The sequence below is a fragment of the Phaenicophaeus curvirostris genome, chromosome 5, assembly GCF_032191515.1.
Source record: "Phaenicophaeus curvirostris isolate KB17595 chromosome 5, BPBGC_Pcur_1.0, whole genome shotgun sequence".
Lineage (NCBI taxonomy): Eukaryota > Metazoa > Chordata > Aves > Cuculiformes > Cuculidae > Phaenicophaeus > Phaenicophaeus curvirostris.
The window spans coordinates 50,193,855-50,220,672 of NC_091396.1; the positions used below are offsets into that span (position 1 = coordinate 50,193,855).

Here is a 26,818-nt window from a genome sequence, read left to right on the forward strand (position 1 = left end):
TGAGAAGTAAGTTTGGCCTCGACAGTATCTAGATACAAATAGTTAGCAAGATAACGAAATACATGAACATGTAACATCTGAATTAGCTGAAATATATATATGATTACTACTTAAAAGACCCTATGAGGTTAATCATATTCCTTCACAGTCAGTAGTTTACGTAGGCTAGTATGGTATATGTTGCTGTGCCATATTGCTACCACAGATGCTTTTTGCCAAAGAACATAGAATGGAGAAATCGGAATTTTCCATGCTGGGGTTTTCATAGTCCAACTTTAGCCACCTCTGTAGCAATTTATTGGGTTGGTGACTCAGTGAGGAAATAAAAAAAGGAGACAGAATGATTTCATGTGATAGTAACGGGTAAAGAAAAATGACTGTCTTTGAGCAAAGAAGTTAAGCACACAGTAATTTAAAATTTGTGACTCTGAATTGCAGTTCATAACTGTTTAGTATTTTAGTATTCTTGTGCCTGCCTTTGTAACTTTCATTTATTAATTTTTAATCTTACAGCTTTCTGCATTGATTCCTCTCAAACTCTAACTAAGCAGTATCTGATCAGAGATCACATGATGTTTCATTACAACAGAATCCTTTCAGCCAAAGGTAAAAATGTGCGAATGTCAATGAACTTTCTGCCCACAAATTTAGCTCATTCTCTCAGAATAGGCTTGTATCAAGAGGGAATTAACTAGATGGTAGAAAGTTCAATTTTCTTGCTGTTTCTTACTCAGACTGATGTCAGCAAGGAGACATGGCTGTTATTTAATAATACTTTTGTGTTATTGAGATTGGAAGTTTTGTATGAAAACCTTTTCCTTAAATGCTTACCAAAGGTACTACCTTACTCCTAGGGTACTTTGTGCTGTATTTGCTTCACTCCCTTTTTGATGAAATAATAATTATGAAATAATATGCTAAACTGAAAAGGTACACCGAGGCTTTGGATTCTGCCGGAGTCCATGCTCACTGTTATCTTACAAAAGGTAGCATAAGCACAAAATGTATAGAACCGTTTTTTAAGAAATCTTCATTTAACTGTTGATTCTTCCTTCAAATAAATATTTTACTTAAACATCTTTGTCTCTACAATTCCCTGTTTGTAAAAATATCAACCTAATTCTTTAAATACACTGTAGCACATTTTAAACTAGAGAAGAATTGTTGTGTTTCAGTTAAGGTAGTCTTTGTTCTGTTTTGGTTTGTTGCTACTTTTTTTCTAGCCATTGCAGATACTAAGTAAGTATTGAATCACTCACATTTGTTTTTCTCTTATTTGCAGCAGCTGTAGACTGCTCATTGCCCAAAAGTAGGTTGACCAGCATCAAACGTAAGTATTTGTGGTACAGTAGTTCTGCAAAAGCCTCTGTAAAATTAACTTAACAAAACAAAAGAGCTGGAGGAATAGAAGAGTAACAGTAGAATGTAAATAACCCTTTGTTAAGCCTTCATGTATCTGCTTGTCTCCATCTTTTCACATCATCCTCCAGCTTTTTGTAAGAATCTGCAGTGAATGTAGTGCTAGTGAGATGGGCCTAGTCTGTCAGTGATTAGTTGTGCTTAGCATCACAACTGAGTTTGCTGAGTTTTTCATCCACACAATTAATGTAGGACATCAGAGAATTTCAGCATTTTGGCCTTTCTTGTGATAAGATGCAAACTTGAACTTTCAAGAAGAGACCTTACTAGATTTGCATCAAGAGGAGTTTGGGGAATGTGAGCACCTGGGGACTGGGACTGAAAGTTCTCGTTCCATTTCACAGTAAGCAGAACCATTTACAAATTCACAGCCTCACAGCCTGGATCAAACTGCAGTTACTTTTTCTGCACATTGTCTCATTTCTTAACACTGTTTGAAGGTATCAGTACTGTAGCCTTACTTCAGTGTTAGTTGACAAGCAATACTTTCAAATCATTGTTTAGTATTCCATAAATAAAAGTGTATCAATCAAATGAGATAAATAGTATCATTAAAACAAAAAAGACGTATTTCTGTTATCTATCTGTCTTTTTCTCTTGCACAACTAGAGAAAGTTCTTTTTTTTCTCCAATTCCATATTTAATTACAACTGCTGAGATACTGGAGAAAATTCAAGTATTCGTTCAGAGTGAAAAGATAAATCTTCCAAGGACAGAATACTTTGTGGTTAGTCTCAAATCCTGTTAAGCCAGAGTGATATGCGTTTTAAAATTATCAGAGTGACTAAAGCTGATGCCGGAAATCAGTCATCCTTTTGGCAGAAAGACTCAATTTCATTAGATTTTTTTTTTTCAGTACTTCTGCATAATGGGTTTAAGACTCAATTAAGCAACTAGCTGCAACATCATCAAAGATACAGTATATGGGCTTGCCTTCTCCTGCTTTCAAAAGGTTCAGGTATATCTAGAGTCTGCAGGTTGCAGTAGTAATTTCAGATCACCTGTGCTGCAGTGTTACCTGTAAAAAACCCTCTTCCTTCTCATGCTCCAACTCTGCCAACATTTGCTTTAAAACTAGCATGAAAATACAGGTTGGTGTAAGAAGAATATTTACACCTATGCATTTGTGTAATAAAAACCTTGTGTAGCTTTTCTTTCTGGGTCTACTAGGATCTTTCTTAGGTTCCCTAATTAACAATTATTCTTCCATACATTTTCAGGTCTTGGGTCTTTCTCAACACCAAGCCCATTTATTTTAGTCTGCTGTCTTTACATATAAAATGCTTCTGAATGAGTTTCCCTGAATGAGTTCATTTTGGGACACAGCAACAGTGCCTTAGCCTTAGCAGATAATTGTCATGACACTAGCAGGTGTGCTCTCTGTAGTGAGGAAATTTCCATTTGAGATAGCAAAGCTTTGTGCAATATGTTTCTCTTTTGGTTCATCTTACTCAGACTAGTGTCTGACTATGTAAGTCTGTCCTGGACACAGACAGAACATTAGTCTTCTATACAGGGTGTGATGGAAACATTTCACTTTTATTGCTGCTTTTGTTTTTACCCATCTGTTTAATAAAATTGGTACACTAAATCCTCACTAAATTGCTCTTTCACATATTTTCAGACTGGGCTGGAAAGAGCTGCTGCTATGTTTTAACTTATTAAAATATGGATACTATCAACACAGCTCAACACAAAGGAAAAAAACCTTAAATCTAGGGGGAAAAAAAAATAAAGCCTTTGATTACACACAAAAAAAATTCCTCAATTTACCTACTGTTTTTCTAGCCTGTAACTTGGGAGTGGTAATTGTTACTTAGTTGAAATTTATTATATTCCCAAAATACAGCTAGCTCATAAAGTGAAGCTCAGTATCATAGCTCAAGGACTGGGGTCCTTGTCTGTAGCAGAGGATTCATTCGGAAGAAATGTTGGACTTGCTTCTTGGTTTCCCAGAGCTCAGTATTCAGTGTAGTCAGAGCTCTTTAGCCTTAGATTTTGCTCAGTTCTAACATACAGTTAGTTTGCTTTATGTTTTGTACTGTGGGGAATCGTACAACTATAAAAGAGACAATGAATTTGCCATTTTAAAAGTAAGTGTTTAACAAAGTAATGCATGATTTGGGTTTGGGGTTTTTTTTCCCCCTAGAAGTGGCTTCTCAATACGGTATTATGTGTCTGCCCCAGTTTTCAGGTTTTATTTTGTGAGGTACCTCATGTTCTCTGATGAAAATGTGAGTGCTAAGTGAAAGATGGAAAGCAAAGTAATAAAGTAAACTTATGTAAATATCTTTTTATTAGAATGTTCCTTGGTGTAATGTTCTTACTTTGCAATGCTGAAAAATGTTCCCAGTTATAAATTATCTGCATAAAATACTATAAACACTTATTTTTCTTGCAGTAGGAGATTCTCTTTTCTGTTTCTGCAAGAGCAAGAGAAATCTTACTTTGGATTTCACTGAAGTTCAGCACTTGCCCCAGATGCTTAATGTTATATAGCTTGCTTGTTGATTCTGTTTACTATTTCAGAAGAGAGTCTTCCTACTCAATAGAGATGAGAAATACTTGTTCATAGATTTCCTGTCTAGTGAGTTCTCTCAACAGCTTAGTCTTGTATGTATTGTCATTTCTCCTAAATTTTTTGGAAGCTCAGCTTCTGTCACATACCTGCTTTCATAGTATTACAGAAATGTTGGTTGTAAGGGACCTTTGGAGGTCATTTAGTCCTCCTTGATCTTCCTGCTACAATATAGGACTTCTGCCAACACTAGATCAGTCGGCCAAGTCTTGGAAACCTCTAGGCAACCTGAGTAACCTGTTCCAGTGTCGCAATATCTGCATAGCTAAAAGATTTTTTCCAGATGTCCAATTCCAACACTGTCAGGATTACATCTGAATTTACTTGAAAGCATTTATCCTGGTAATTCCAGTTTTAAAAGGCAGATTTTGGATGGCAAAATATAAGGGTTTTAGATGCCATAGTTGAAATTGTTGTTTCATGATGGTCAACAGTAAAAGTATTTCAGCTACAATGTGTCCAGGACTTTCGTGTATATGTTTGTACTAGATACTTAAGATTATCCTTTCTTAATAAAAACCTTTGAAGATTAATATGGATACTCAATGTGTGCATGTAACTGAAATATTTTTTGTGACCTGCTTTCTTCATACGTTTTGTCACCTGACGGAGATCAGTTTATAAACAGGTAAGAAATTCTGCCACACACAGGCTGAAATTTATGTAGACTTAACAAAGGGATAATTCCATGGGACACATCTACTTTGAAATTCTTCATTATTGGTGTCACTGTCTTCAGGGTACTTAAGTTTAAGACTACTCAGGCATCCCTTGTCCAGTATCTTCACTATTCTTGTAAACTCTTGGTGTTTAGAATGAAATTGAAAAATTATTTCAATTTAATTCATACCTAAAATTAGAGTGGTGCGGTATTTTTCCTACTGTTCTATGCGTTGTTCATTTTGATCTACAGATTTCTGTACTGTAATAATAGTAACAAAGTGTAACATGTTCAGGTGTTAAGCTTAGTGCAAGGTATTACTTGTAGTATCTCTGGTTATCCAATGGAGAATAGTTTTTCTTCCTCTGTCTTTTATGAAAGATTATGTGGAGATGACAGCCAATAGCATAGGCAGTAGGAGTATTGGAAATGTACTGAGGAAGAACATAAAGGAAAAGGTTTTTTAGAATATTTTCGAACAAATATATTTTCTTTCGCTGTTGATGGGACACACAATTTATCCAGTCACAGTTGCAACATTAATATGACTAAATATCAGCGGAATCTCCATAGTGTGAGTGAGGTCGGGGGTTTACAGCTTTATTCTCCTGGTAGTTCTGTGCCTGTCATTGCCTCAACTGAAGCCTGTTATTTTTTTCATTTTGTATTCTTTGTCTTCTTACTTATTGCATCCCAAATAAGGATTTTATTCCACCTTTATTTCAAAAGAGATTTAGGAAGGAGGATAGATTTTCAGTTTGAAATGCTAATCTGTATTAATAGCATAGAGTTACAAAACAGAATTCCTGCAGATAGTGTTAAAAAACATCCCCTGAAAATGTGCTTCGTGCACTGCTAAAGTAGCAGGTGAGTATTTCCCTCTGGGGATGTTGCCATGAATCAGTCATTAGTGTTTAAGAATTAAACATGATACTGTAGTTGACATTATCCCTGGCCAACTGAATGTGTTCTGTCCTTAAATTGGATTCAGTTTCCACTGTTCTTTTCCCAGTATCTTAGCTGGCAGCAAAGTAGGCAAGCTGCCATGCCACTGGGCTAGCAGTGAGCATGTTCTTGTGTATTAGATCAGCCTTATTGACTTAAAATAGTTGTTAAAATGTGAAACCTCTTGAAATGTGAAACTTCTATGTTCAGAATTAGTCCATGCATGTTGATTGATACCAATGGCCGTTGGAAGTCTGTGGTTGTGGAATTTGTGCCAGAAAACTTGACAGAGGCTATGCCAAGTAAGACAGCTGCTGCTACACATGCCTGGTTTCTAACAGTACTAACTTCTCAACCCATATGTTTAGAGGCTTTTCGACAGGGCGTATTGATAGTACAGTATTGATAGGACAAGAGGGAATGGCCTCAAGCTCCGCCAGGGGAGGTTTAGGCTAGACGTTAGGAAAAAATTCTTTACAGAAAGGGTCATTGGGCACTGGAACAGGCTGCCCAGGGAGGTGGTTGATTCACCTTCCCTGGAGGCGTTTAAGGCACGGGTGGACGAGGTGCTGAGGGATATGGTTTAGTGTTTGATAGGAACGGTTGGACTCGATGGTCCGGTGGGTCTCTTCCAACCTGGTTATTCTGTGATTCTGTGATTCTGTGATACAGCCCAAACTCAGTGATTAGTGTGCTTGGGAATGCAGGTCTCTGATGCTGCTGCAGGAGGGAGGCGAGAAGAAGGAAAAAAAATTGTATTCTGAGAAGTTACCCTCCACAAATCTGTTTTAGCAGTGATGAAACCTCAATACTTAGGGCATAATGAGAGGTGGGGGGAGACAACAAATCAAACTATTGGAGGGTTAGGCGTTATGTTTGAGAGAAAATATAAATAAATGTATAAAAGTAATTATTCTTACATTATTTTCACATGGTCACATGGTACATATTTTACATTGTATTTGTCTACCCTTTATGCTGCGAAAAGCAGAGATTTATGAAAAGTATGTTACGTATCTTCTTTTTGCTGTTGTTTTACAGGAAGCTTTCACAAAATCTCCACATTTGATTCTTAACTTTTCTGTTGAGTCTTGTCCTTACATATACATTTCTGAAAATTAAAGTTATAAGCAACTTAAATAAATCCTTTAAAATCAAACACTTGGATAGTTTGAACATGTATGTTCTCAGAGTTCAAGTATGTCTTTGAAAAGATATTCTAGTATATTTATCAAGTCTAAATTTTTAGAGAGCAGGAAAACCCACTAAAAAAATCTTTATGAACCTGTACATTTAACTTTAGTAATTTTACCTTAATTTTATAGAAGTTATTTAAAGTTTCTTCTACAGAAAGGTTTTCTTTCTTTTTTTTATGAGAGGTAATTCATTTTAGCTTTGTATTCAGTACATCAAAAATACATTTTTCAGAGTTTGTGGTTATGAAAAGACATCACATCATCTAGTCTGACATCATGAGTTAAGCAGACCAAAAATTTCATCTAGTTATGCTAATATGGATCTCAACCGTACTAAATATGGTAAATAGAGCACATAAACAAGAAAGGACTGCAGTCCTGGCCTGTAAAGATTAAGAAATAGAAAAAAGATAATTTCTTTTTGTAGTTGTTTCAGTAATTAATCATCATTATTATTGAAAATATGTCCCTGGTTTGTAACTAGATTTACCCAGCTTTGCCATCTGGTCATTGCGGGGGTGGTTATTTTTATACATTTTTCCACTATTGCTGAGGATCACAAAATAGCTATCGCATACCAGCGAGCAGGAATAAAATTACGCTTTCCACTTACTCTCAGTATTAGCTCAGTACCATATGCCTAAATCAAAATCTGCTGTCCAGGCCCACCTAGAAGCCAGTCTGACGTCTCCCTAGGATACATGAATGGAAGTTTAGAGGTTTACCTGAACAGGTTCAGAAGTTTTCTTCAGCACTGGTGCATGCTTTTAACAATTTCGTGTAGTAGACTGTGCACAGGCTGCTGTATTCTTCATACAGCACCTGCAAGAATCTGTTGGATGAGGACCCCATACAATGATCAGGTGGATGGATTGGGGATAATCCCATGCTTCTAGCCTATCCTTAAATTCCTGTGAAGAATTCATGTCTCGCTGTTAGGCTTTATTTCCAGGCTTTAGCAATGGCCAAGTTCTGCTGTCAGTAGCTTTGCCAATCAGTATCACATTTCTGAAATACATGCCTTGATACAAATATTACTTTCTATTTGATACAAGCAAGCCTGCAGTAACAAAGCCTCGATAAATCCTTTGTCACCTTTTCTTCATGATGATTCCTCCCTTAATTGATAAAAACAGTGCTACTGATAGTGGAAGTGAAGGACTACAATTCATCTTTAGATGTTAGTTCTGAAAATTAAAATTTCTGTGTTAAGAAATTCCAATTTAGACTTATGAGAAACACAAATTTCATACCCAGTGGCAAAATTCAATTAGCATTTGATGAGATCTTACCCGAGGTTCTTAAATCATGGTCTGTTGGAGATTTGGAGATTTGTGCAGAGCTCAGAAGCTGATAATAAAAATTCTTGCAAGAGGAAGAGCTTTCTTGCAGAAGTGATATCACCAACTGAACATTTTAATTATGGTCATTGCAGGCACTTCAAGCCCAGCAGAAATGAGATTGATGTTTGCCTTGTTTGTCAAAGAAAATTTGTAACGTATAATAACCAGAAATGTGTTTCTGCAAAAATAGCTAATATAAAAGTGCATTTGAGAAATGCTCACTGCTGGACAATTCTTTTGAGATACATTGTTCTACAAGATGAACTCAATTTACATCTAAGTATTGCATTGTCTGCCATGGGTTATTTATATCAAAAGGGAAATAACTTGAAGGTTAACTGCCAATTGTACTGTAATGTGACATATGATAAATTTAGAGATTGGAAATTCAGAGCAAGGGGCAACCACTGGCATTCCAAATCGTACTGTCCTTACAAGCACAGAGATTTTTAAGCTGCCTTGGAGTGTAGTATGTATGATTATTTTATTTCTTCCAGGTTTATGACATTGGTTTTATAACTCTAGGCATGTGTCTAGAAATACTGCTGCAACCTAATTTTAAGGAAAAAAGCATGAAGCCTATAGAGGGAGTATTCTAACAGGGAAATGTAAGGATGTCATCTCCGCTTTGGAAATGTGGTGTACTCTGTGAAAAGGGTATTTGCTGAGGCAAATGACAGGTTGACCAGTGTTTTATAGGTAGGTCTTTATGGAGAATCCTACAATTTAATTTCTGAAGTTTATGGTTGGTATTGTGCTTCCTCTCGTTGCCAACAGAATTAAGAGAACAGTTTCATAGGACAGATGCAGTAAGCTACAGAATTTAGTTTCATAGATTCAGAGATTATCTGATATACAAAAGTCGCTACTTTGTATTCTCATGCATTTTCTCTTTGCTGTACTATAAATTTCTGTGGTGGTTTTGAGCACAGGAGTTAGTGAGATAAAATTAATTTCAGAGTCTCTAATAAGGCTATGTGCAGTGAAATTAAGTATCTGTTAACAAATGGAGATGATATTTACTTTCTGATAGTGTGTGTCAGTATGGCAAGGGCACAAATTTAGTTACTTAACCTTGCTGAAAACTAAAGAAGCTATATCTGTGATTGATTTGAAGTAGCAGATACCACAAACAGGGAGCAACCTTTCCAATTAACAGATAAATCTCCCTTTTGAAGTGCATGTTTCTTCCTGAATGCTTGTCTCTTTCATTGTCTTTAATATATTCACAGCTGCAGGACAAGTGGTATTGTATGGTAGCCTTAAGCATCTTCAGCACCCATCAATTGTAATATTACTTGTAATTAGTGCCTCAAAGGTTTGGGCCATTTGTAAGATACCATTTTCTGTGTGGCTAAAGCCAAACAAAGACTGAATTCTCTAGTCCCTGCTTGGGGAAGGACATGTGAAGTAATGGGAGGTTGGTAGACAGCATGCGTGTTCTTGTGTCTATACCCTTGTCTCTGTTGCTTGCTGACTGCCTCAGGGCTGTCCTAACTTACATCTAGCTGTATGTTTACATCTACATTAACTCTATTCAAGAAGGATTTCTTTATCTCTGGATTTGCCAGTTTCACATTTCCTAGCTTTTACAGCAGACCTAGCCTGAAAATTCCCTGTTTTGGCAACAAGATGTGTAGGTACACTGCTGGCGTTTTCTGCCATTCTGTTTCCAATACATCTGCTCTGCCTCTTAGTACACAGGAGTGACTTTATAGGTTTTGGAACACACATAATGGATTAGCTGAGCTAAGCTCACTGTATAACTGCTGTGAGGCAAAGATTTTCCATTTCCCTTGCAGGTAACAGTAGTCCCAATGGGTCACTCTGGTAACCAAAGATAGCCTTAGCATCCTGATGTGTTTACTGTGCTTGTTTTACTCAAGGGTGCAAACTGCACTTTGTCTGAGAAGAGTCACAGCGTGCAGTCCTGGAGGAGATTTTTAGTAGCTGGCTTTTATAGCTTTGAACTCTAGTGGTAAAAGGCAGGTTCTGTCCATGTATGTTAAATCGCAGACTTCATCCTCTGAAGCGGAGAATAAGAACACAAGAACTCAGTTTTGCAGTAATATTCACACTGCTTCACGCTTTGCTCAGAAACTCTTCTGAAGCCATGGCATGCAGGTACAACATGAAGTGTTTAAGCCTGTCTTGTCTTAGACAAGCCCACTTTTCTCCTAAGCACTTGAGCATAAGGAAATATCTGTTTAGAGCATCTACTTGCACTTACAAAATCAGACACCCATACTTCTGCATGATTTTCATTCTTTTTTGCTTTGTAGAGCTCTCACTCATTCATGATATTTATTCAACACTCATTTCAGCCATCATCACTTTACCAGAGCAGCAGACAAGAATTCAATTTTTACAATTCTCATGCATTTGCAAATACAGACACACTCTTGGCCCAGCATGAGTAATTATTTATCTCAAACATATAAAACTTCTGGCCTGTAGCTAATTTTTGAGCGTTCATCTGTAACTTTTAAGACAAACACAATTAGAAATAATAGTAAGTTAGAATAGCCACATGATAATTCAGTGTAGGAAGGAAAATATTGAGTGTTAATTATTTAATGGTACACTATATTCTTTCCTTCTGTTACAAGGTGTATTTTTAATTCAGAGTTGCAGAATTTAGCATATCTTAACTTCAGCTAATGTTTTTTGACTAATAAAAACAACTTCATATTGTAAGTATTCTAATGGAATATGCTGAATATATCAACAGCCATAAAAGAAATTACTTTGTGTTTTACATATGAATCGTAAGAACTGAAAGAAAAAGAGGGATTCCTCTGAGGAATGAGAGCAAGGATTTTTCATCTGAAAGAATCATTCCTAGTTTAAAAGTAGACTGAAATGTTTAATAAAATGAATAGACATACTTAAATAATTCCTAGGGGTTAGCATGTATGTAGGGTTAATGTACACAGATGAATGTATTTTAAAGGCTGATTAAAAGTCCTCAGACTGCTGTAGTTCTCAGCTGTCTAGAAGAATGTACCACACTGATCCACAAAGTTATTTGCATTTCCATGTGTTAAGTATAGCCGTGTGTGTGAAGATTTGGGTCTGCCAGAGTGTGATATAAATATACTATGAAATGGAATAAGAAATCTGCAAAGGCCTTTCTGTCTGTGTCTCTGTATCAAACAAACCATTCACGCACTTGGGTCTGTGTTAAGTGAATGAGAAATGTATTCAAGAATTAAAGTAGGATTCATTGTGTATACAGACTTCAAAAGCATGCTTGCTTATATAAACCCTCTCTTTCCCACTTGGAAATGAAATTATTAATGTTTGTCATTAGCTTCATTTGGATTTTTCAGCTTTGTGAACTTCATTTGTGGCACTTAGGTGCTCACAATGTAAAAAACATTTGGGCTATATTATGTAAAATATCAGATGTAGGTGACCGATAGCAAGTTCGAACATGGAAATTTTACCTATCCTTTGGGTTCCTTTCTTTATCTGATGGCAGAGATCCCTCAGTCATCTTCTGTGCTGCATGGACAGTGCAAACAAGATCTTGGACTGCAGACCAACGTAGACTGATAACAATTTCCACTCCTGACTTGACAGTGACCCTTTCACAGTGTTTGCCTTCATTTTTATGTTCTTTACATGAACATGCTTGTTTTGCGATGTATTTCTGTATCTGGAAGGCCATTCACAATTTTTCCACAACGTGAGCATGAATTTTTCACGTGTCAGTTTTGCTAACAATAAACATGGAGGGTTTTGTTGAAATTCTGGATGAGACTATAGTCAAAGGATTCTATCCTTAAAAAATTGAGAGCAATCTTGTGAGTTTTTGAGCAGAGTGCTCTGTTAGCAAGACTGATCTTGGCATTCCTGCATAGTGATGTGAGATGAGAGTACTTAAGGAAAGCGAAGGTTCAGCTACCAGCATACTCTTAATATTTTACTTCTAAGAGTAGAGGTAATTTTTATAATTGCTATGTGTTGGAAGTGGGACACAGTCTGACTTTGCTGAGTAATTGGAAAACCCTATGAGGTTTTCAAATCTGTTAGGGCAAAAAAGAATATTTTAGTTTGGATCTGACAAACTTTCTCTCTTTCCTAAGTTGCTGACCAGCAAAGAAGAGAGAAACTGAAAAAGAAGATAGCCAGGTGTGAAGAGGAAATGAGTATGGGCAAAACTGCCTCCCGATCCAGCTCAAGAGAGAGTGGAAGGCTGCTGCCATCCTCATTTGGAAAGGTAGATATTCTAATGTTGTTTAGTAGCAATCATGGTTTGCTTGCCTCCTGTAATAACAACTGATCACTGCTGTGCAGCAGCTCTAGAAGGAGGACTGGCATATTTCAAGCAGCACAAATAGACAAGAGTCTTCCTGGCATGCGCCCAACCCCAAATGCACATCTCAGCCTCCTGACAAAGGTGGCAGGTATCTGGATGAAGAGTGCCTCGGTGCTTCCTAGGTACTAGAAGGTCACTATAAAGTGTCCACAAAAAAAAGGTGAAATGTAAAAGGGGCCTACAAGAAAGCTGGGGAGGAGCTTTTTACAAAGGTGTGTAGTGATAGGAGAGGAGGAATGGCTATAAATTGGAGAGGAGCAGATTTAGACTAGACATAAGAAGGAAATTCCACAAGGAGGGTGGTGAGGCACTGGCACAGGTTGCCCGGGGAAGTTGTGGGTGCCCCCTCCTTGGATGTGTTCAAGGCCGGGTTGGATGGAGCCTTGGACAGTGATCTAGTAGGTGTCCCTACCAATGGCATGGGGGTTGCAAGCAGATGATCTTTAAGGTGCCTTCCAACCCAGACCATTCTCTGATGCATGCACCTGACTTTCTATTTTCAAAAGGCTTCATTCATTAGCACCCACTTCTTATGCCTTATGTTATTTCTGTTGTGATTGCCTAGATTTCATTGCTGGCTTTTAAAAATAATCAGTGATTTAATCAAAGCGAGTATTTTGATCATAAAATGGCCCCATCTAGAACCATGGGTTGAGATGAGATATATGTTTATGGTGCATCATGCATTTCTCTACTATCGGCAGAAGACCTAAGTGAGAAGCTAAGGAGCAGGCTTATTTTCGAATGGCACAACAGGGCATTCTTTCGATAGGATCACTCACAAGTGCATTCTCCAAAGACAGTAGTTTATCTCTTACGGTCAAGTAGGCGCTCGGGTAAAGCATAAGATGTCCTGGGAACAGCTGTACTTCTCTTCTGCTCCTCTCTTTCCATGTAGTGTGACAACAATGGTTGACACTTGTGAAAGTTAATCAAAGTAGGATGATAAACTACAGATACAGATGCTGAAAAGGCGTCTAGGTTTGTGTTTGTGTGTCTTTGTGAATAAGTAACTTTTAAACGAATGTTTAGAGACTTATTTAGACTGAAAAGCTTGAGGATGGACACATTTGTGGGTATCCACTCATTCATCTGTCAGCAAATTACTTATCAATACTCCTTCTTTAATGAATTACTCTAAGTTTTCTCACTATTGAAAGGGCTGTGTGACACAGCCTGGAAAATACCATGATGTCTATGCATAGAATGCCACTACCATACATTCTTTGCAAGTGCTGCCGGAGATGGAAAGCTATATCCTAGTGAAATCCCTAGATTTTTAATTTTTATTTTTCTGTACAAAGCTGATTTGGGTGATTCAATGGCTTATACTGCATGAAGCTTAAGCGTAGCAGGAAAATCTGAATGGAGCTGGACATGAAGTAAAATCTCTGATTTGACCAAGAGCTGGTATTTCTTATCCCATGTTCAGATAACCCTATTAATGAGCATTTCTGGCTGCTAAATAATTTTTTTAAAGAAATTAATCCATGCCAAAAGTGACTTGGAGGAAAGCCACTCCATAGGAGGGTAAATTTCATCTTTTTACCATTTTAAGTATGGTTGGCATTACATTGGCATTTTAAGATCCCTTCAAGTCTGTTTTTTTGAGACACTTTTATTTCGTAAGAATGACAGTTATGACCATCTGCCTGTGCATATGAAATATAGATTAGCAAACACCATTAACTGTTTCTAATCTCTCCTATGAATTTTATATGCAGCTCATGTACATGGCTGTGTGAATTGCCTACTCAAATACTTTGCATTTAAATATTTATTATACTGTTGTGATATTAACAATCTGAACGTGTATTGTGCTTGAATTAGTTCTGTCAGAATTAGACTTGTAAGTGACTGAAGAAAGCAGACAAACCTTCTGAGCATCAAAGAAAGATGCTTTCATCAGGAATATTCAATACACATTTCCTATCAGGCTTCACAGTGACAATCGCCTCTCATACTGATTGTTTGAATTAATACATTTCCATATTCACATTAAGTAATACCCCTTGTTAATAACATCTCAGTATTTGATTAAAGTAGGAACGTACCACATTATACAACTGAATACCACACACATACAAAAGGAAAGAAAGTACCAGGAACAGTTTTGAATGAGAAAAATGTCTATTGTTGATACCAGTATGCAAACTGGTTATATTCTTACAGGTCTTATTCACCTGTTTGTGTGAATTTTCTCTCTTGCCTTTCTCAATTCTTAACTAATTATCAAAACATGTAATGAAATGATGACATACAAGGGGGTTACAACAGCAGCAACTGTAAAGGCAGCTTGTTGGTTACTACAGGACAGCTTTGCTTTGTCCAGGCAGTGGTGAGCAGGTGCTTCGCCCACTTACAGCAATATTAAAGTGGTTTATAAATTGAGCTGTGTCACGCTATAAGAATCAGACACTCATTTATTATAAAATTGCAGCTTTTGTATCTTGACAGTACAGTTCAAAAAGTATCTCTGATCTCATCTTATGATGGTAGATGAACTGTTCTGCTGGAAGACTTTTCATACAAGAACAAGTTGTTTTCAAGACTTAATTGCATCTTGGTGTAACTCCAGTGACCCCAGTGAGATGTGCCTTTGGACCTTTTATGTAAAAATAGATTTAGCAAGCTTTCTTTTTGAAGCTTGGTTTTGTAAGGCAACTGGTACCTCAGTAGTTTTGAGTTGAGAAGCTAAACTTCTTTCAGAAAGTAAAACTTGGAATAAACTTAGAAATCTGGATTCTTTTTCTGTTACTTCTCTTGCCTGTTAGATGCGGGCCTAATGCTCTGATGTGTTTTGACTGAACTTTTTCTTCCACAGACTCCACTAAGGAGTCTCAGAGGTCCTGTCTATACAAGCTTGCTGCAAGTAATACTCCGTTTACCACAGTTCTGTGACTAACAAAACCAAAGCATAAATATGTAATTTATGAAACCTTTTAAAATGGTTTATTATTGTTGAAGTATGGCATTGAGTAAATGTATATCTTCTGAAACAAATTACAGTTGGTTGAATCAACAGTATAGGGATGTATATTGGCAAACGAGATAGGTGTCAAGATTCTTGACTTCAATTTATGTTAGTTCTAGTTCTTGATAGTGCTAATGTCCAAAATTATGATACTTTCATGGAATAATATTTTTTTTAATTGTATCTGAAGAAAAGAGCTAAAAATCTTTCAAGCAGTGTGCTACCTCATTTTTGTAGAAATGCTTTTCTCTTTTTTTTTCCCTACTAAAAATCTGATGTTTTTATAGATACGGATTAGAGAAGAAAATGCGCATGCTTGCTTACTATTAACTTGCTTATACCAACACAGTTGTACAAATAATTTTCTGAAAGCTTAATCACAAATTGCAGGCAAATAGTATTCATTGACATCCTTTAAAATCTTTTTGCAGTCACCAACATAGTTCTTTGTTCCTGATATTGATTCCTTGTGTATCTAAAGGCTGAACTGCCTACCTGTTAGAGGTTTACACCAGGATAAGAGCTTCAAAAGGCATTCTTCTTTCTCAATACTTGAATGAGCACATCTCAAGACTGATACAAATACAGCTGTGGTTTGAAGTTCTCCTATCTAGTCACTACCTTAGCTACTTTGTCTGTTCTACTTATGATGTGTTTGAAGAACTGCCCTAAGCTTCGTCATAAATAAGGAATGCTTTAATTTAGGCTATTGCCGTGTTTGCTCTGTCCCTTTCTCTTGTTTTAGAATCAATTCAACTGGATCCCAGAAACAGAATACGTGGCTTTCACGAGTTGCAGTTGTGCAGTTTGCTAATATCACTTAACATAGTTTTTTAAATTATTATTTTGTATATTGCAGGGCACCAATCATCATACATTCAGAAATGCTTCTGCGGTCAGATATATACTGCAACTTCACGGACTGTTTTACTTACTGAAAGTAAAAAGTATACAAGAAAAATTGAGCTGTTTAGAATACATACCGAAGGGTTTGGAATTAGCTGTTCAAAACATCTATATTGGAGGATTCTGAAACTTTCCAGTCTTATCTGTTTTCTATAGGACTGAGCTACCACTGCAACTACTTTATATGCAAACAATCGCACTGCTAAGCCTCATTATACTGCTTGCTAACACAGGCATTTGTTTGGCATTGTTACTGAATGTTATCAGTTCAGCATTTAATTATGCTGTAGTAGTAAAATAAAGTTGGCTCACATGAGGCACCATCAAGAAAGGTTTATTTCGGCTCAATTAGCTAAAAAAAAAAACTTTCCTCTTTGCAGTAGGCATCAGCAACTGCATATTTCAGAGTACTAGAATAACATAGGTAGGTTTAACTGATTTATACAGCAAAAATAATATTATTTAGAACTTTTATGAACAACATTTTTATTAATTGAAGGACAGAATAGAATATCTGTATATTTACAATCTATACTCAGTATTACATAGCATAGGTTAATACAGTATATGATATAGCACTAGCATGCTAGTAATACATTACTATCCTATACTAGGTGATACTGTTATGACTTTTCTACAAATATACAAGGATTTCAGAATCTCTCTCTCTCTTTTTGTTTTTTTATTTCTCTCCCTGCTTTCCCAGTAGGAGACTTCTAAGTCTCACCAGCATTGATTATCTTGCAGAATTACCACCGGTTCTTTTTTTTACAGTTGATTTTGCTGCTTTTGTTGATTTTCAGTCTATTATGGCTTACTGATAGGAAAGATCACACATCCAGACTTCAGGCCACGTCTTAATCATATGATTATTTTGAAAAAGTGTTCTTGAAGATTTTCTCCAGGTTTATATTATGCTCAGGCTATGAAGCGCCACTGGAAATGCACTGAATCCATGCTTCAGTCTCTCAAAATAATTTCCACATGGATTAATTATAAGATCAGTATGAGCTGCTGGGTGATCTGTGAATCTTTTTGTTTGGCAGTTAGGGTAGTATGTCATAAACAAATGCATTTTGCGGCGTATGTTTAAGTCATATCATAGTGGATCTACTCATTCTCGGACTTTCTGTAGGTGAGCTATTCCGTTAGTGACTTCAGTAATGTAATGCTTCTACTTAATGGTTTTTACTTTTTTGATAGAAGCATAGTAGAGAAGAATAGAGCACATGTGGAAACCACATCCCCTTTCTTTGTTTTTTCACTGCAGAGCTTTAGGACCTGTACAGATGTCTCCTTGTCTTCCTGTACTTTGTTCAGATGGTGGAAATAGAGCATAGAATCACAGGATCACAGAATCACCAGGTTGGAAGAGACCCACCGGATCATCGAGTCCAACCATTCCCATCAAACACTAAACCATATCCCTCAGCACCTCATCCACCCGTGCCTTAAACGCCTCCAGGGAAGGTGACTCAACCACCTCCCTGGGCAGCCTGTTCCAGTGCCCAATGACCCTTTCTGTAAAGAATTTTTTCCTAACGTCTAGCCTAAACCTCCCCTGGTGGAGCTTGAGGCCATTCCCTCTTGTCCTGTCCCCTGTCACTTGGAAGAAGAGGCCAGCACCCTCCTCTCTACAACGTCCTTTCAGGTAGTTGTAGAGAGCAATGAGGTCACCCCTCAATATCTGTTCATAAACTTAGCAGGCTGTTATTTGTCCATAATAAGCTAACTAATTGTATTGTCAGCTTTCAGTAGTGTTAGAGGGGAAATTTCACAGCTGCTTATTTACCTCCTGGGTTGAGAAACACAAAGGAGAACAGGACAGAAACTTGATTCTGTCAGCTCGAGGACATTGTGATGGTTCATATTATTACAGCAATTAGGACATTTCTTATGGAGCAGGATGCTGTTGCACAAGGTAACATCCTATGTTTGTACAGCCCTTCCAAAGATGTGTGTGTCTTACCTACAAGAAGAAAAGGATCACATGGGGAATAAACAGTTAGGTTTAGTTTTCTTATTCTGTGTCTTCAACCACATGACATTAGCTTCTGTGTTGGTCTAAGCTGAATCAGTGAGCAGTACCCTTCCAGAATGTGCATCTTATAAACAGCTGGTGAGTGATACACTTTGAAGCTAATAGGATTCAGAGGGAGAGGCAACAACTCCACACTTGAAGAGAATGCATACTATGAACTAGTCAGTAGGATAATATATACCTTACCTTGGCCAGGTGTTATGAACAGAGCATACCCAGATAAAATAATTGGCCTCAGAGCAATGCTGCCTTGACTTCTTAAAATATATTGAATCTTTTGGACTAAAATGATTGAAACTCTTGACTTGATGTAGCCATCACTAATCTGTAACAAAACATTAATATTTTTTTTCTAGGTTTTAAAATCTGTTAATGCTGGGGCTGCTCTCAAACCCAGTTTCATTTTACAACAATGGAAAGGTTTTACATAGCAAATACCTCCAAGATGGAAAAAAGAATACTGGAAGTACCAACTTGAGCAAAGCTGGTAACTTGCAAAGCAATCAAATCTTGTTTTATTTTTTTCTAGAGTTTTTTGGAAGCAGAAGACAAAGATGATCTCTTCCCCTATGCTCAGCAGGCACAGTACCTATCAAGAGCACTGTCTCCTTATAGCAAGCATGTCTTGGTTCCCTCTAGACCAGTAAAATATGCCAGAAAAGATTTTCGGAATACATCTAGTGCATCAAACTCAAGTGTCAGTACACCAAGAAAACGCTCTGGACTTTCATGCAGTTGCTTCACTGATAGTTTTGTGAGCATTAATCATTCCCAGAGGCATAAAGCACGCAACTCCAAAGTACGCAGTGGGGATCTTCTGGACAGACACTCTGAATTCTTTACTGATAGCCAAAAACCTTTTACTCCACGCACCTTAATATCGGATGCTAAATCTTTCCTGTCAGAGTACAGGTATTACACTCCTGCTCGAAGGAAGAGGAAAAATCACTTCAAGCACCATGTGGAAGCTCAAACACAGACTGATGTCATCAGGTACAGCCATTAAAACTTTAATTTGATACTGTGAAATTCAGATGGTATCATAACAGTATCTTCATAAAAGCAATATGTTTTGCTCTCATTTACATTTCTATAAAACCAGAATAATTATTCTGAAATTATTCTAAATGTGTCTTAGCAAAAGCTAGAACAGAATGTGATTTTCCTTTTTCACTGGCATGTTTTGTTTTCTCTCTGCAACAACTAGTTTCATTGATACAAAGTGCCACTAAATCCAAATCTGCTGAATATCAAATCTGCTGAAGAAAGTTTCCCTCTCTCTTTTGTTTGCTCTCTTGGGTGGATCGTTGTGCTTTCTGCCTTCTAAAGACTTAACTACTATAAGCATCCAAGGAGTTCCCCACTGTCACCCCTGTAGTCTTATAGTTTCCAATACATTAATTAATACATCATGCAAAAATCTCAGGATTTTTAACTCTTAAATGCAGCTCTTAATTGCCTTTTTATGGTTTTTATTTAAATGCATATCCTATATATTTTGTACAAAATGAATGCTCTTCTCTTGCATTAAACTCCTTCTTAGCAAATTAATCAGTTTTGATTTACTTTTTTTTTTACTGATACTACTTCATAAAGATAAATCTTTTTTCTTTTGTGCCCTCAGTGCCTGCACATCATAACTATGGGTTTGTCCTAGAACAAAGTAGGAATTTTGTAAGACTGGAATTATGATATTTCGCTCTATATCGCAACTGTTGATTTTCTGGCTGTGGGTCACACATTTTCATCATGCCCTTTTAATATATAGGCTCATCTCCATTCTCAACTCCAAACAGTAGTTTTGGATAATTTAGCTATCCCCTGTAAATATGCAGCCAAATAATGGATTTGGATCGCGTATGTTTGACTGTTGTTATCCTTCAAAATTAACTATGATTTAGTTTTGTGGCGTGAATAGAAGTCTGGCAGAAATTTTCTAAGCTCTCCGAGACATTATAGTACTAGGTTCCATTCAGGCTGATGGGAGATTTCTATGGTAGTGCTGGTATTCTCATCCTGCTTATTTTGAAAGTTGCATCCTTGAAAATCTAATACATCTCTAAATTTTCCAGCCTTCCATCTGCAGAAAAAGCATCTGAGAGAAAAGTTATGACTGAACAGCAGAAGATCACTTTGAAGGTAATACAATTATCATCTCTATCATCTGGGTACTCTTACCACAACCTTCACCATCATTTTGGAGTGCATACTTCATCTCTGCCACAGCAGCATGCAGCCAATTCAGGTTTCGTTTTCTTTATTGTCATGATATGAACTAGTTCTGTAGAGGAGAGAGTTTCAGAAGAATAAGTGGAAAAAATAACAAAAATATTGAGGCATGTGATGAGATTTGAGGATATTACAAAATTTAATTACTTTTTTTCAATGTTTTTTACAAGTGTACTAACACATATATCTGTTAAGGACATAGATAATTGGTACATTATTTTTCAGCAGAAGGTACCTCTTTTTCAAGGATTTTTTTAACTTCATTTTCACAATGAATAATATATTCCAAAAAGCCTTCAACAGAAGACTAGGAACCAAGGTAGGAAGCACTCAAGCCAGTTGGTGGTGAAGTTTCCCTTGATGCTGTTTGCTTTCTGTCTTGCCAAATGTATCTGGGATGCTCTAGTGAAAAATCACACCACTTCAAATTCTGCTAGCTCCTAGTATTTTTTTGATGTAGCTTTTTAGTAGCCCTTTCAGAGTATTAGCATTTAATATATAGGTAGTCAGCAACTTTACCGTCCATCAGTTTTGTGCAAGATATTCAGGAGATGTGATTTAGAGTGCTAGTTCCTGTTGTTGCACACCAAATTTTTCTCCTGTTGGTGACAGTGACCCCCTCTGGCTTTTAGAGAATTAGATTTTGATGTGCTTGTCAGGGGAGAAATATTCCACACCTGTTGTCCTGTACAGAAATGATGGATGTCAAAGCTGATGACCCTTTGCTGCCATACATCTCAGTTTACCCAAAGTTTCCCAGAAAAGACCAAAAATTTGTAGGGCTAATTAATCACAGATAGTTATTGCGTTCATCTTAATGGTAAAATTTGCTGTGTTTTTGCAGTGATAATAAAGATTTTATCTCTATGTTGTAGGCTGAAGATAGGAGATGTACTGTGGATGAGCCTGAGAGAGGAATAGCTGCTTGTCCATACTCCTTCCTAAGGTGCCTGTTTTACAGCAGGAAGGAATATTTGAAGCATTCCTTCTTTACAGCTGCTTCTTAGGCCATAAGTTTTCACTCCCATTTCTCTTCATAAGTTTATTCTAAGAGGGCTTCTGTTTGGTTTTGTTTTTTCAGATGAGTGGCCTCTACCAACTTCAAAATTCATTATCTTATGATAAAGTTTCCCAGGGAAGCTCTGAAATGTACGAGTATTTTTGTCAGGAGTGAGAGCCGTGACACATTCATACAACTGTTAGTTCTATATATCCGAATGTGCATCTGAGCTTACAGACTATATTTCTTGTACAGTACAACAACTAAATACTGTATTGATATTACAATTGGAATTTCCTTTTAGGAAAAAGGTTTTCCAGACTTTCAGCCTTTCGAATCTCTGAGCTGTAAGAATTGCAGACCAGGGGCATTTCCCACTTCTTTTTCTAAAAGTGTAACGCTGAGATGTAGAATATGGTCTACAATAGAAGAACAGTGTTGGAAATCAGGCCAGAACCCAAGGGCTCCCAGCTGATTTTAGTCATTGCTGATCTAAGTATCATGCGTGACTCGCTGATTTGCTCTGTGGCCTTTTCATACAAAGGCATTTTTACCTGAGGAAAAAATTGTACTTTGAGTAATAAAAGCACTCTTAGTAGTGGAGGTCTGTATAGTGTCTAAAGTGAAACAGGTCTCTTGAGGTATTAGAGCACTACATCTAGGGAGATGTTATAATACTTTTGAAACAGTCTTTCAGACCTTAGTGTAAGCAGTGGATTTTGCTACTGGAGCAGGGTTTGGGGATGGCTTGGTGTCTTTTTTTCCTGGGAGAAAGTGGGATAATGGCACAGCATGGTTCCAGAAGAAAGGGAGATGCAAGGCAGTATTAAGGGGGTTTAGAATCTTGCTCTCTTGCTTACACTTTGATTTTGTATTTAGAGAGGGATCATTGTATTCTCAGCAGCCTTCAGCAAGGAGGACTATCAAGGATGAGTAAGTATGCTTAAACCATTTTTCTGCTACTTTGCAACATTGAACTAGAAACTCTTCCTCAAAACTGATGACTTCAGACAGTAAATGAGGGCTCAGAATAAACTGTTGTTCACAATTTACAGTAGAACTGACATAACTATGAAATGTTATAAAATGATTAAATTCCCATGTGAAAAATCCATTCTAATTTTGGAAAAAAGGTAGACTTCTTATCCAGTGGCTATACTTTAAACGTTTCTAGTTCTTTTTTGATCTGTAATCACTGAAGCATGTGTTGGCAAGATCAAATATCAAGTTGAAGGGCATTTTTACCACAGTTCTGCTCTGTAATTTGATGAGAATTAGAAGAGGTTTGAGTTATATACAGAAACTCTGCCAATGCTTTATCGTGTGACCTTGGGAAAGTCATTTCATTTTTTGTGCTTTAGGACAAGCTTGTTCTTACCTAACTTTAAGGATGTAATATAGGTATCAAAGATCAGCTTTAGATATCTTTCTTGACTACAGAGGGAACCAAAATTATAACCTTCAGGCTGGATAACAAATTTTACATAATGAAAGTCATTCAAGATATATCCCTTTTTTATTTTCTGTTTATTAAGACTGGAAGTTGATTCAATAAAGCTCGAGTGAATAGTTTGGTATACTTGGAAAGATGCTGTGAAAGAGAAACAGCACTGAAATCTTTTCTTTGGGGGTTTTCCTCTTGTTTTCCAAACAGAACTCCAAAGTTTTGGAGAGTCTCCCATTTAGAGCAATTGGAATCAGCAAGCCTTTAAAGATGTATTAAAATAGAGAGAAATTTGATCCAAGACGTGAAAGCTACATCTCACATAGCAAGGATTTAGTACATCAAGAAGTGATTTGAAAGGAATGGAAGCTGTCAAATATGCACTTACATTTTTCTGAGCTTCCATTGAAGGCCAGCAATTTTCAGCTGCAGTCAGATTCTTTAGTAGCTCCAAAGAAGCCTCATTTTTCATCATACTGCAATTTCACAGTTTCTTCCCAGTCAGCACATCTTTCTTCTTGAGCACAAAGAAGGTTCTGATTGCATTCCAAGATTTGCTGATTTATACTACAATGGAAAGTTAGCATAAACACAAAGCACCATAGCGACCTTTCTAGTAGTCTGACATTTTACACGGGGATTTTTTATTGTTTTTCAAGTTGAATGAAAGGCTTAGTTTGGCCTGACAGAATTACTGGGTTTTTTAAATAGCAGATGGTGCCAAGGGCTATACAATCTTCTTAATGGCATTTCCCATAAAGAACCTACTGCATTGTATAATGTGTATGTCTCTATTTTTAAAACATTTAACATTGGGATTTCTGTTCTCCCTGCAGAGAAGAGGAATTTTTATATTTAGCTTTCATTGAAGATGTAACAAATGAAATTCTAAGCCTTGGGCTGTTTTCTAACAGGTGGGTTATGGTTGTCTTCAGATTTGTAGTACAGTGTCAGAAACACATGGACTCTGTAAGAAAAGGAAGTAGTGTTTAGTAATACTTTCTTTTTCTTTAAGAACATACAGATACAGAGTAACTCCTTGTTGCTTCCTTTTCTTTTTTGTTTTATGTAAAAATGGGGAACTAGGGAAGACCTATGGGTCATATGCTTTGATCTGCTGATATGTACCATGAGACAGAGCCTCTGTTAGTGACTGACCTGGAGCCCTAGCTGGAGTAATGCTAGGAAAAAATCTCTGCAACATCTGTTTTGCTAAATAAATCAAGTTACTCATCTTTCACTTACTAATCTTAAGCAATGGAAGAGACACTTGAGGATTTTTCTCTGGATTTTTTTTTTCTGTCTGAAGCTGGGTATTATTCTGTCTCTTTATTTTCACTTGTGTATATCAGCCACTATGATGCACCTAAGATTCTTGGATACTTCGGTATGCCACGAGAATCACCACTGGATCACCCCCAGAGCACAGCCCTAACAGAGCAAACACACCCAGAGTCATGCTACATACCACTCAATGGTTCCTGTCTGCTACACAAAGCAGAGTCTGCCTGCTAAGCACATGTCCAGTGGGATATGAACTTCGGGTAGTCCTCTTTGTGACAAAGCATAATTAAAACAATCTCAGTGGTCTCATTCATCTAAGAGGTGAAAATAGAAATCTGAAGTCATTAATTTATGTAGATCTGTTAAATTATGGTTTTATTTCTGTTAAATCATTTAATTGTTCATTTGTAGAGTACTGGAACAACTGTTTGAATGTCATATACAAGAAAATAAGAACCGTTTGGATGAGGTAGGTGCTACCTCTGTACTATTCTCCCGCTCTGTATATGGCTTCAGTGAAGTTTCCAAAGTACAGTGGAAATGTACTGGTATATTTGCAGGTAAAGTTAACCACAATGCTCAGTGGGAAGCCTCTCTCTTCACAAAAGATATTTGCATGCTCTTGGTCTTGTGTGATCCACAAGTCATAGACACAGTCACAACAAAAGAACAATAGTCACCTCAGTTTGATGACGCTTACTGTATAATTTAGTTACTTGATTGTAAGCAGCCTCCCTTTCCTTATGTAAGAACTAAGCCCCGAGTTCTGAGTAGACAGGTGCTGTGGGGCTGAAGAAGTGTCACCTCTTTCTTCCTTCACCCCTTAGAGCAAGATGCGCCACTTGTTGGAGGTACTGAAAGCAGACCTTGGCTGTGGCCCAGCTAGCGGTGCGGAGGAAATCCACTCAAGCTGGGAAGCCATTGAGTCACTGGATCTGCAAGAGTTTGATATGATAGAAGAGCTCGAGTTTACCAGTAAAAGTCAGAGGCAAATAAAAGCCGCAAAACACGAAGAATTCCTTGGGAGTGTGGACTTACCATTGAAGGAACCAAACGAATGTGAATCTCCAGTATGCTGGGAAAGTTCAAAGGAGACACAGAGCAAGGATGACTTTTCAGAAGATGCCGCTGAAATTATGGTTGCTGGGACAGAGCCTGATTCTTGTGTGAAGTCTGAAGAAGACCCAGACACTTCGCCCTCCTGTGAGGCAACTTTAAACTTAATTCCTTGTGACATCGCTTTGGAAGCCAACAGGGCACTGGATGATCTTGAGGAAAACTTTGCAGGCACCCTTCAGATCTGACATGACTATTCATAATAGTAGCCAAAATTTAGCTGTTAAATAGGGATGGAGCTAGTTCTGTGGAGAACTGCCATTTGTTAAACTGTAGGAAATGATTTGTTGTATTTTCAGTTTATTTCTGTTTAAACACTGCTAAAGTTTCTCTAGCAGTGTATTATTAATTGGGAATTAATTAATCTCTGTAGTAATATAGACTGGAAAGGTAAAGTTTCAGCTGTCAAATTTGCTATATTTTGTCTATAATTGTGTAACTTGGAACTGATTCTGAGAATGATAAAATAAATGTATATTTTTAGAAAGCTGTCATAGTAATTTATGAAATATCGGGTTTTATTTATAGTAAATAAAGTAATTGGTGATACTTGGCTAGTGCAGTTGTGGTCCTGCTATAAAGAATACAAGATTTTTGTAGTCTGTGAGAATTCAGCTTTATCCACATCAAAACATGGTATACTACATACCTGCAGAGCAGAGATAGAACTGTTTGTCCATCCTGGCAGAGGGCAGAATTCTTTAGTGTCTTAGTGTTCAGTCCATTGTTTGATGTTAAATTCCGTTTTCCAACTGCTCCCAGTCTTCGCTTAACCTTCTATGAGCTTTCTGGCCCAAAAAGGACCTTTATCTCTAGATACTGCGTATGGCAGCTCTTGAGCAGTTTACAGAATCACAGAATCACTAGGTTGGAAAAGACCCATGGGATTATCGACTCCAACCACTAAACCATGCCCCTCAGCGCCTCATCCACCCGTGCCTTAAACACCCCCAGGGAAGGTGACTCAACCACCTCCCTGGGCAGCCTGTTCCAGTGCCCAATGACCCTTTCTGTGAAAAAATTTTTTCTGATGTTTAATCCTAGTTGTCCGTGATTCAGCTCATATTTCTGTAAAGCAAAGACCAACAATTTTCAAACTGTGCAACACTAAAATACATGGTTCAATTTCTTGCATTAATGACAACCTGGGCATAATATTCTGCATCAGGCTTTGGTTTTGAAAAAAATGGAATTGGTTACTGCTTGATGACTAGGACTATCTAGCAGAACATGTCAGCCCTCTTGTACAGCAAATGGAGAAAAGGTGGTCTGATGATTAAATTTAAGTTAGTGCATGCATTGCACAAAATCAGTCCAAATTTCTTTGTGTAATTAGAGTACAGCTGTTGCTTGGCATT

At 37.2% G+C, this 26,818-nt stretch overlaps 1 protein-coding gene across 1 annotated transcript in view; it reads left to right on the forward strand.

Moving 5' to 3' along the window:
- SPATA7 (spermatogenesis associated 7) overlaps window positions 1-26,015 on the forward strand; it is a 36,992-nt gene extending 10,977 nt beyond the window's left edge. The window contains exons 3-12 of the mRNA XM_069858643.1: window positions 514-606; window positions 1,283-1,330; window positions 12,234-12,367; window positions 18,917-19,380; window positions 20,460-20,526; window positions 21,492-21,562; window positions 22,496-22,549; window positions 23,897-23,974; window positions 24,756-24,813; window positions 25,172-26,015. Of these exons, the coding sequence (XP_069714744.1) occupies window positions 514-606; window positions 1,283-1,330; window positions 12,234-12,367; window positions 18,917-19,380; window positions 20,460-20,526; window positions 21,492-21,562; window positions 22,496-22,549; window positions 23,897-23,974; window positions 24,756-24,813; window positions 25,172-25,648 (1,544 nt within the window). The 3' untranslated portion in view covers window positions 25,649-26,015. The remainder of the gene's footprint in view (window positions 1-513; window positions 607-1,282; window positions 1,331-12,233; window positions 12,368-18,916; window positions 19,381-20,459; window positions 20,527-21,491; window positions 21,563-22,495; window positions 22,550-23,896; window positions 23,975-24,755; window positions 24,814-25,171) is intronic.
- The last annotated feature ends 803 nt before the right edge of the window (window positions 26,016-26,818 follow it).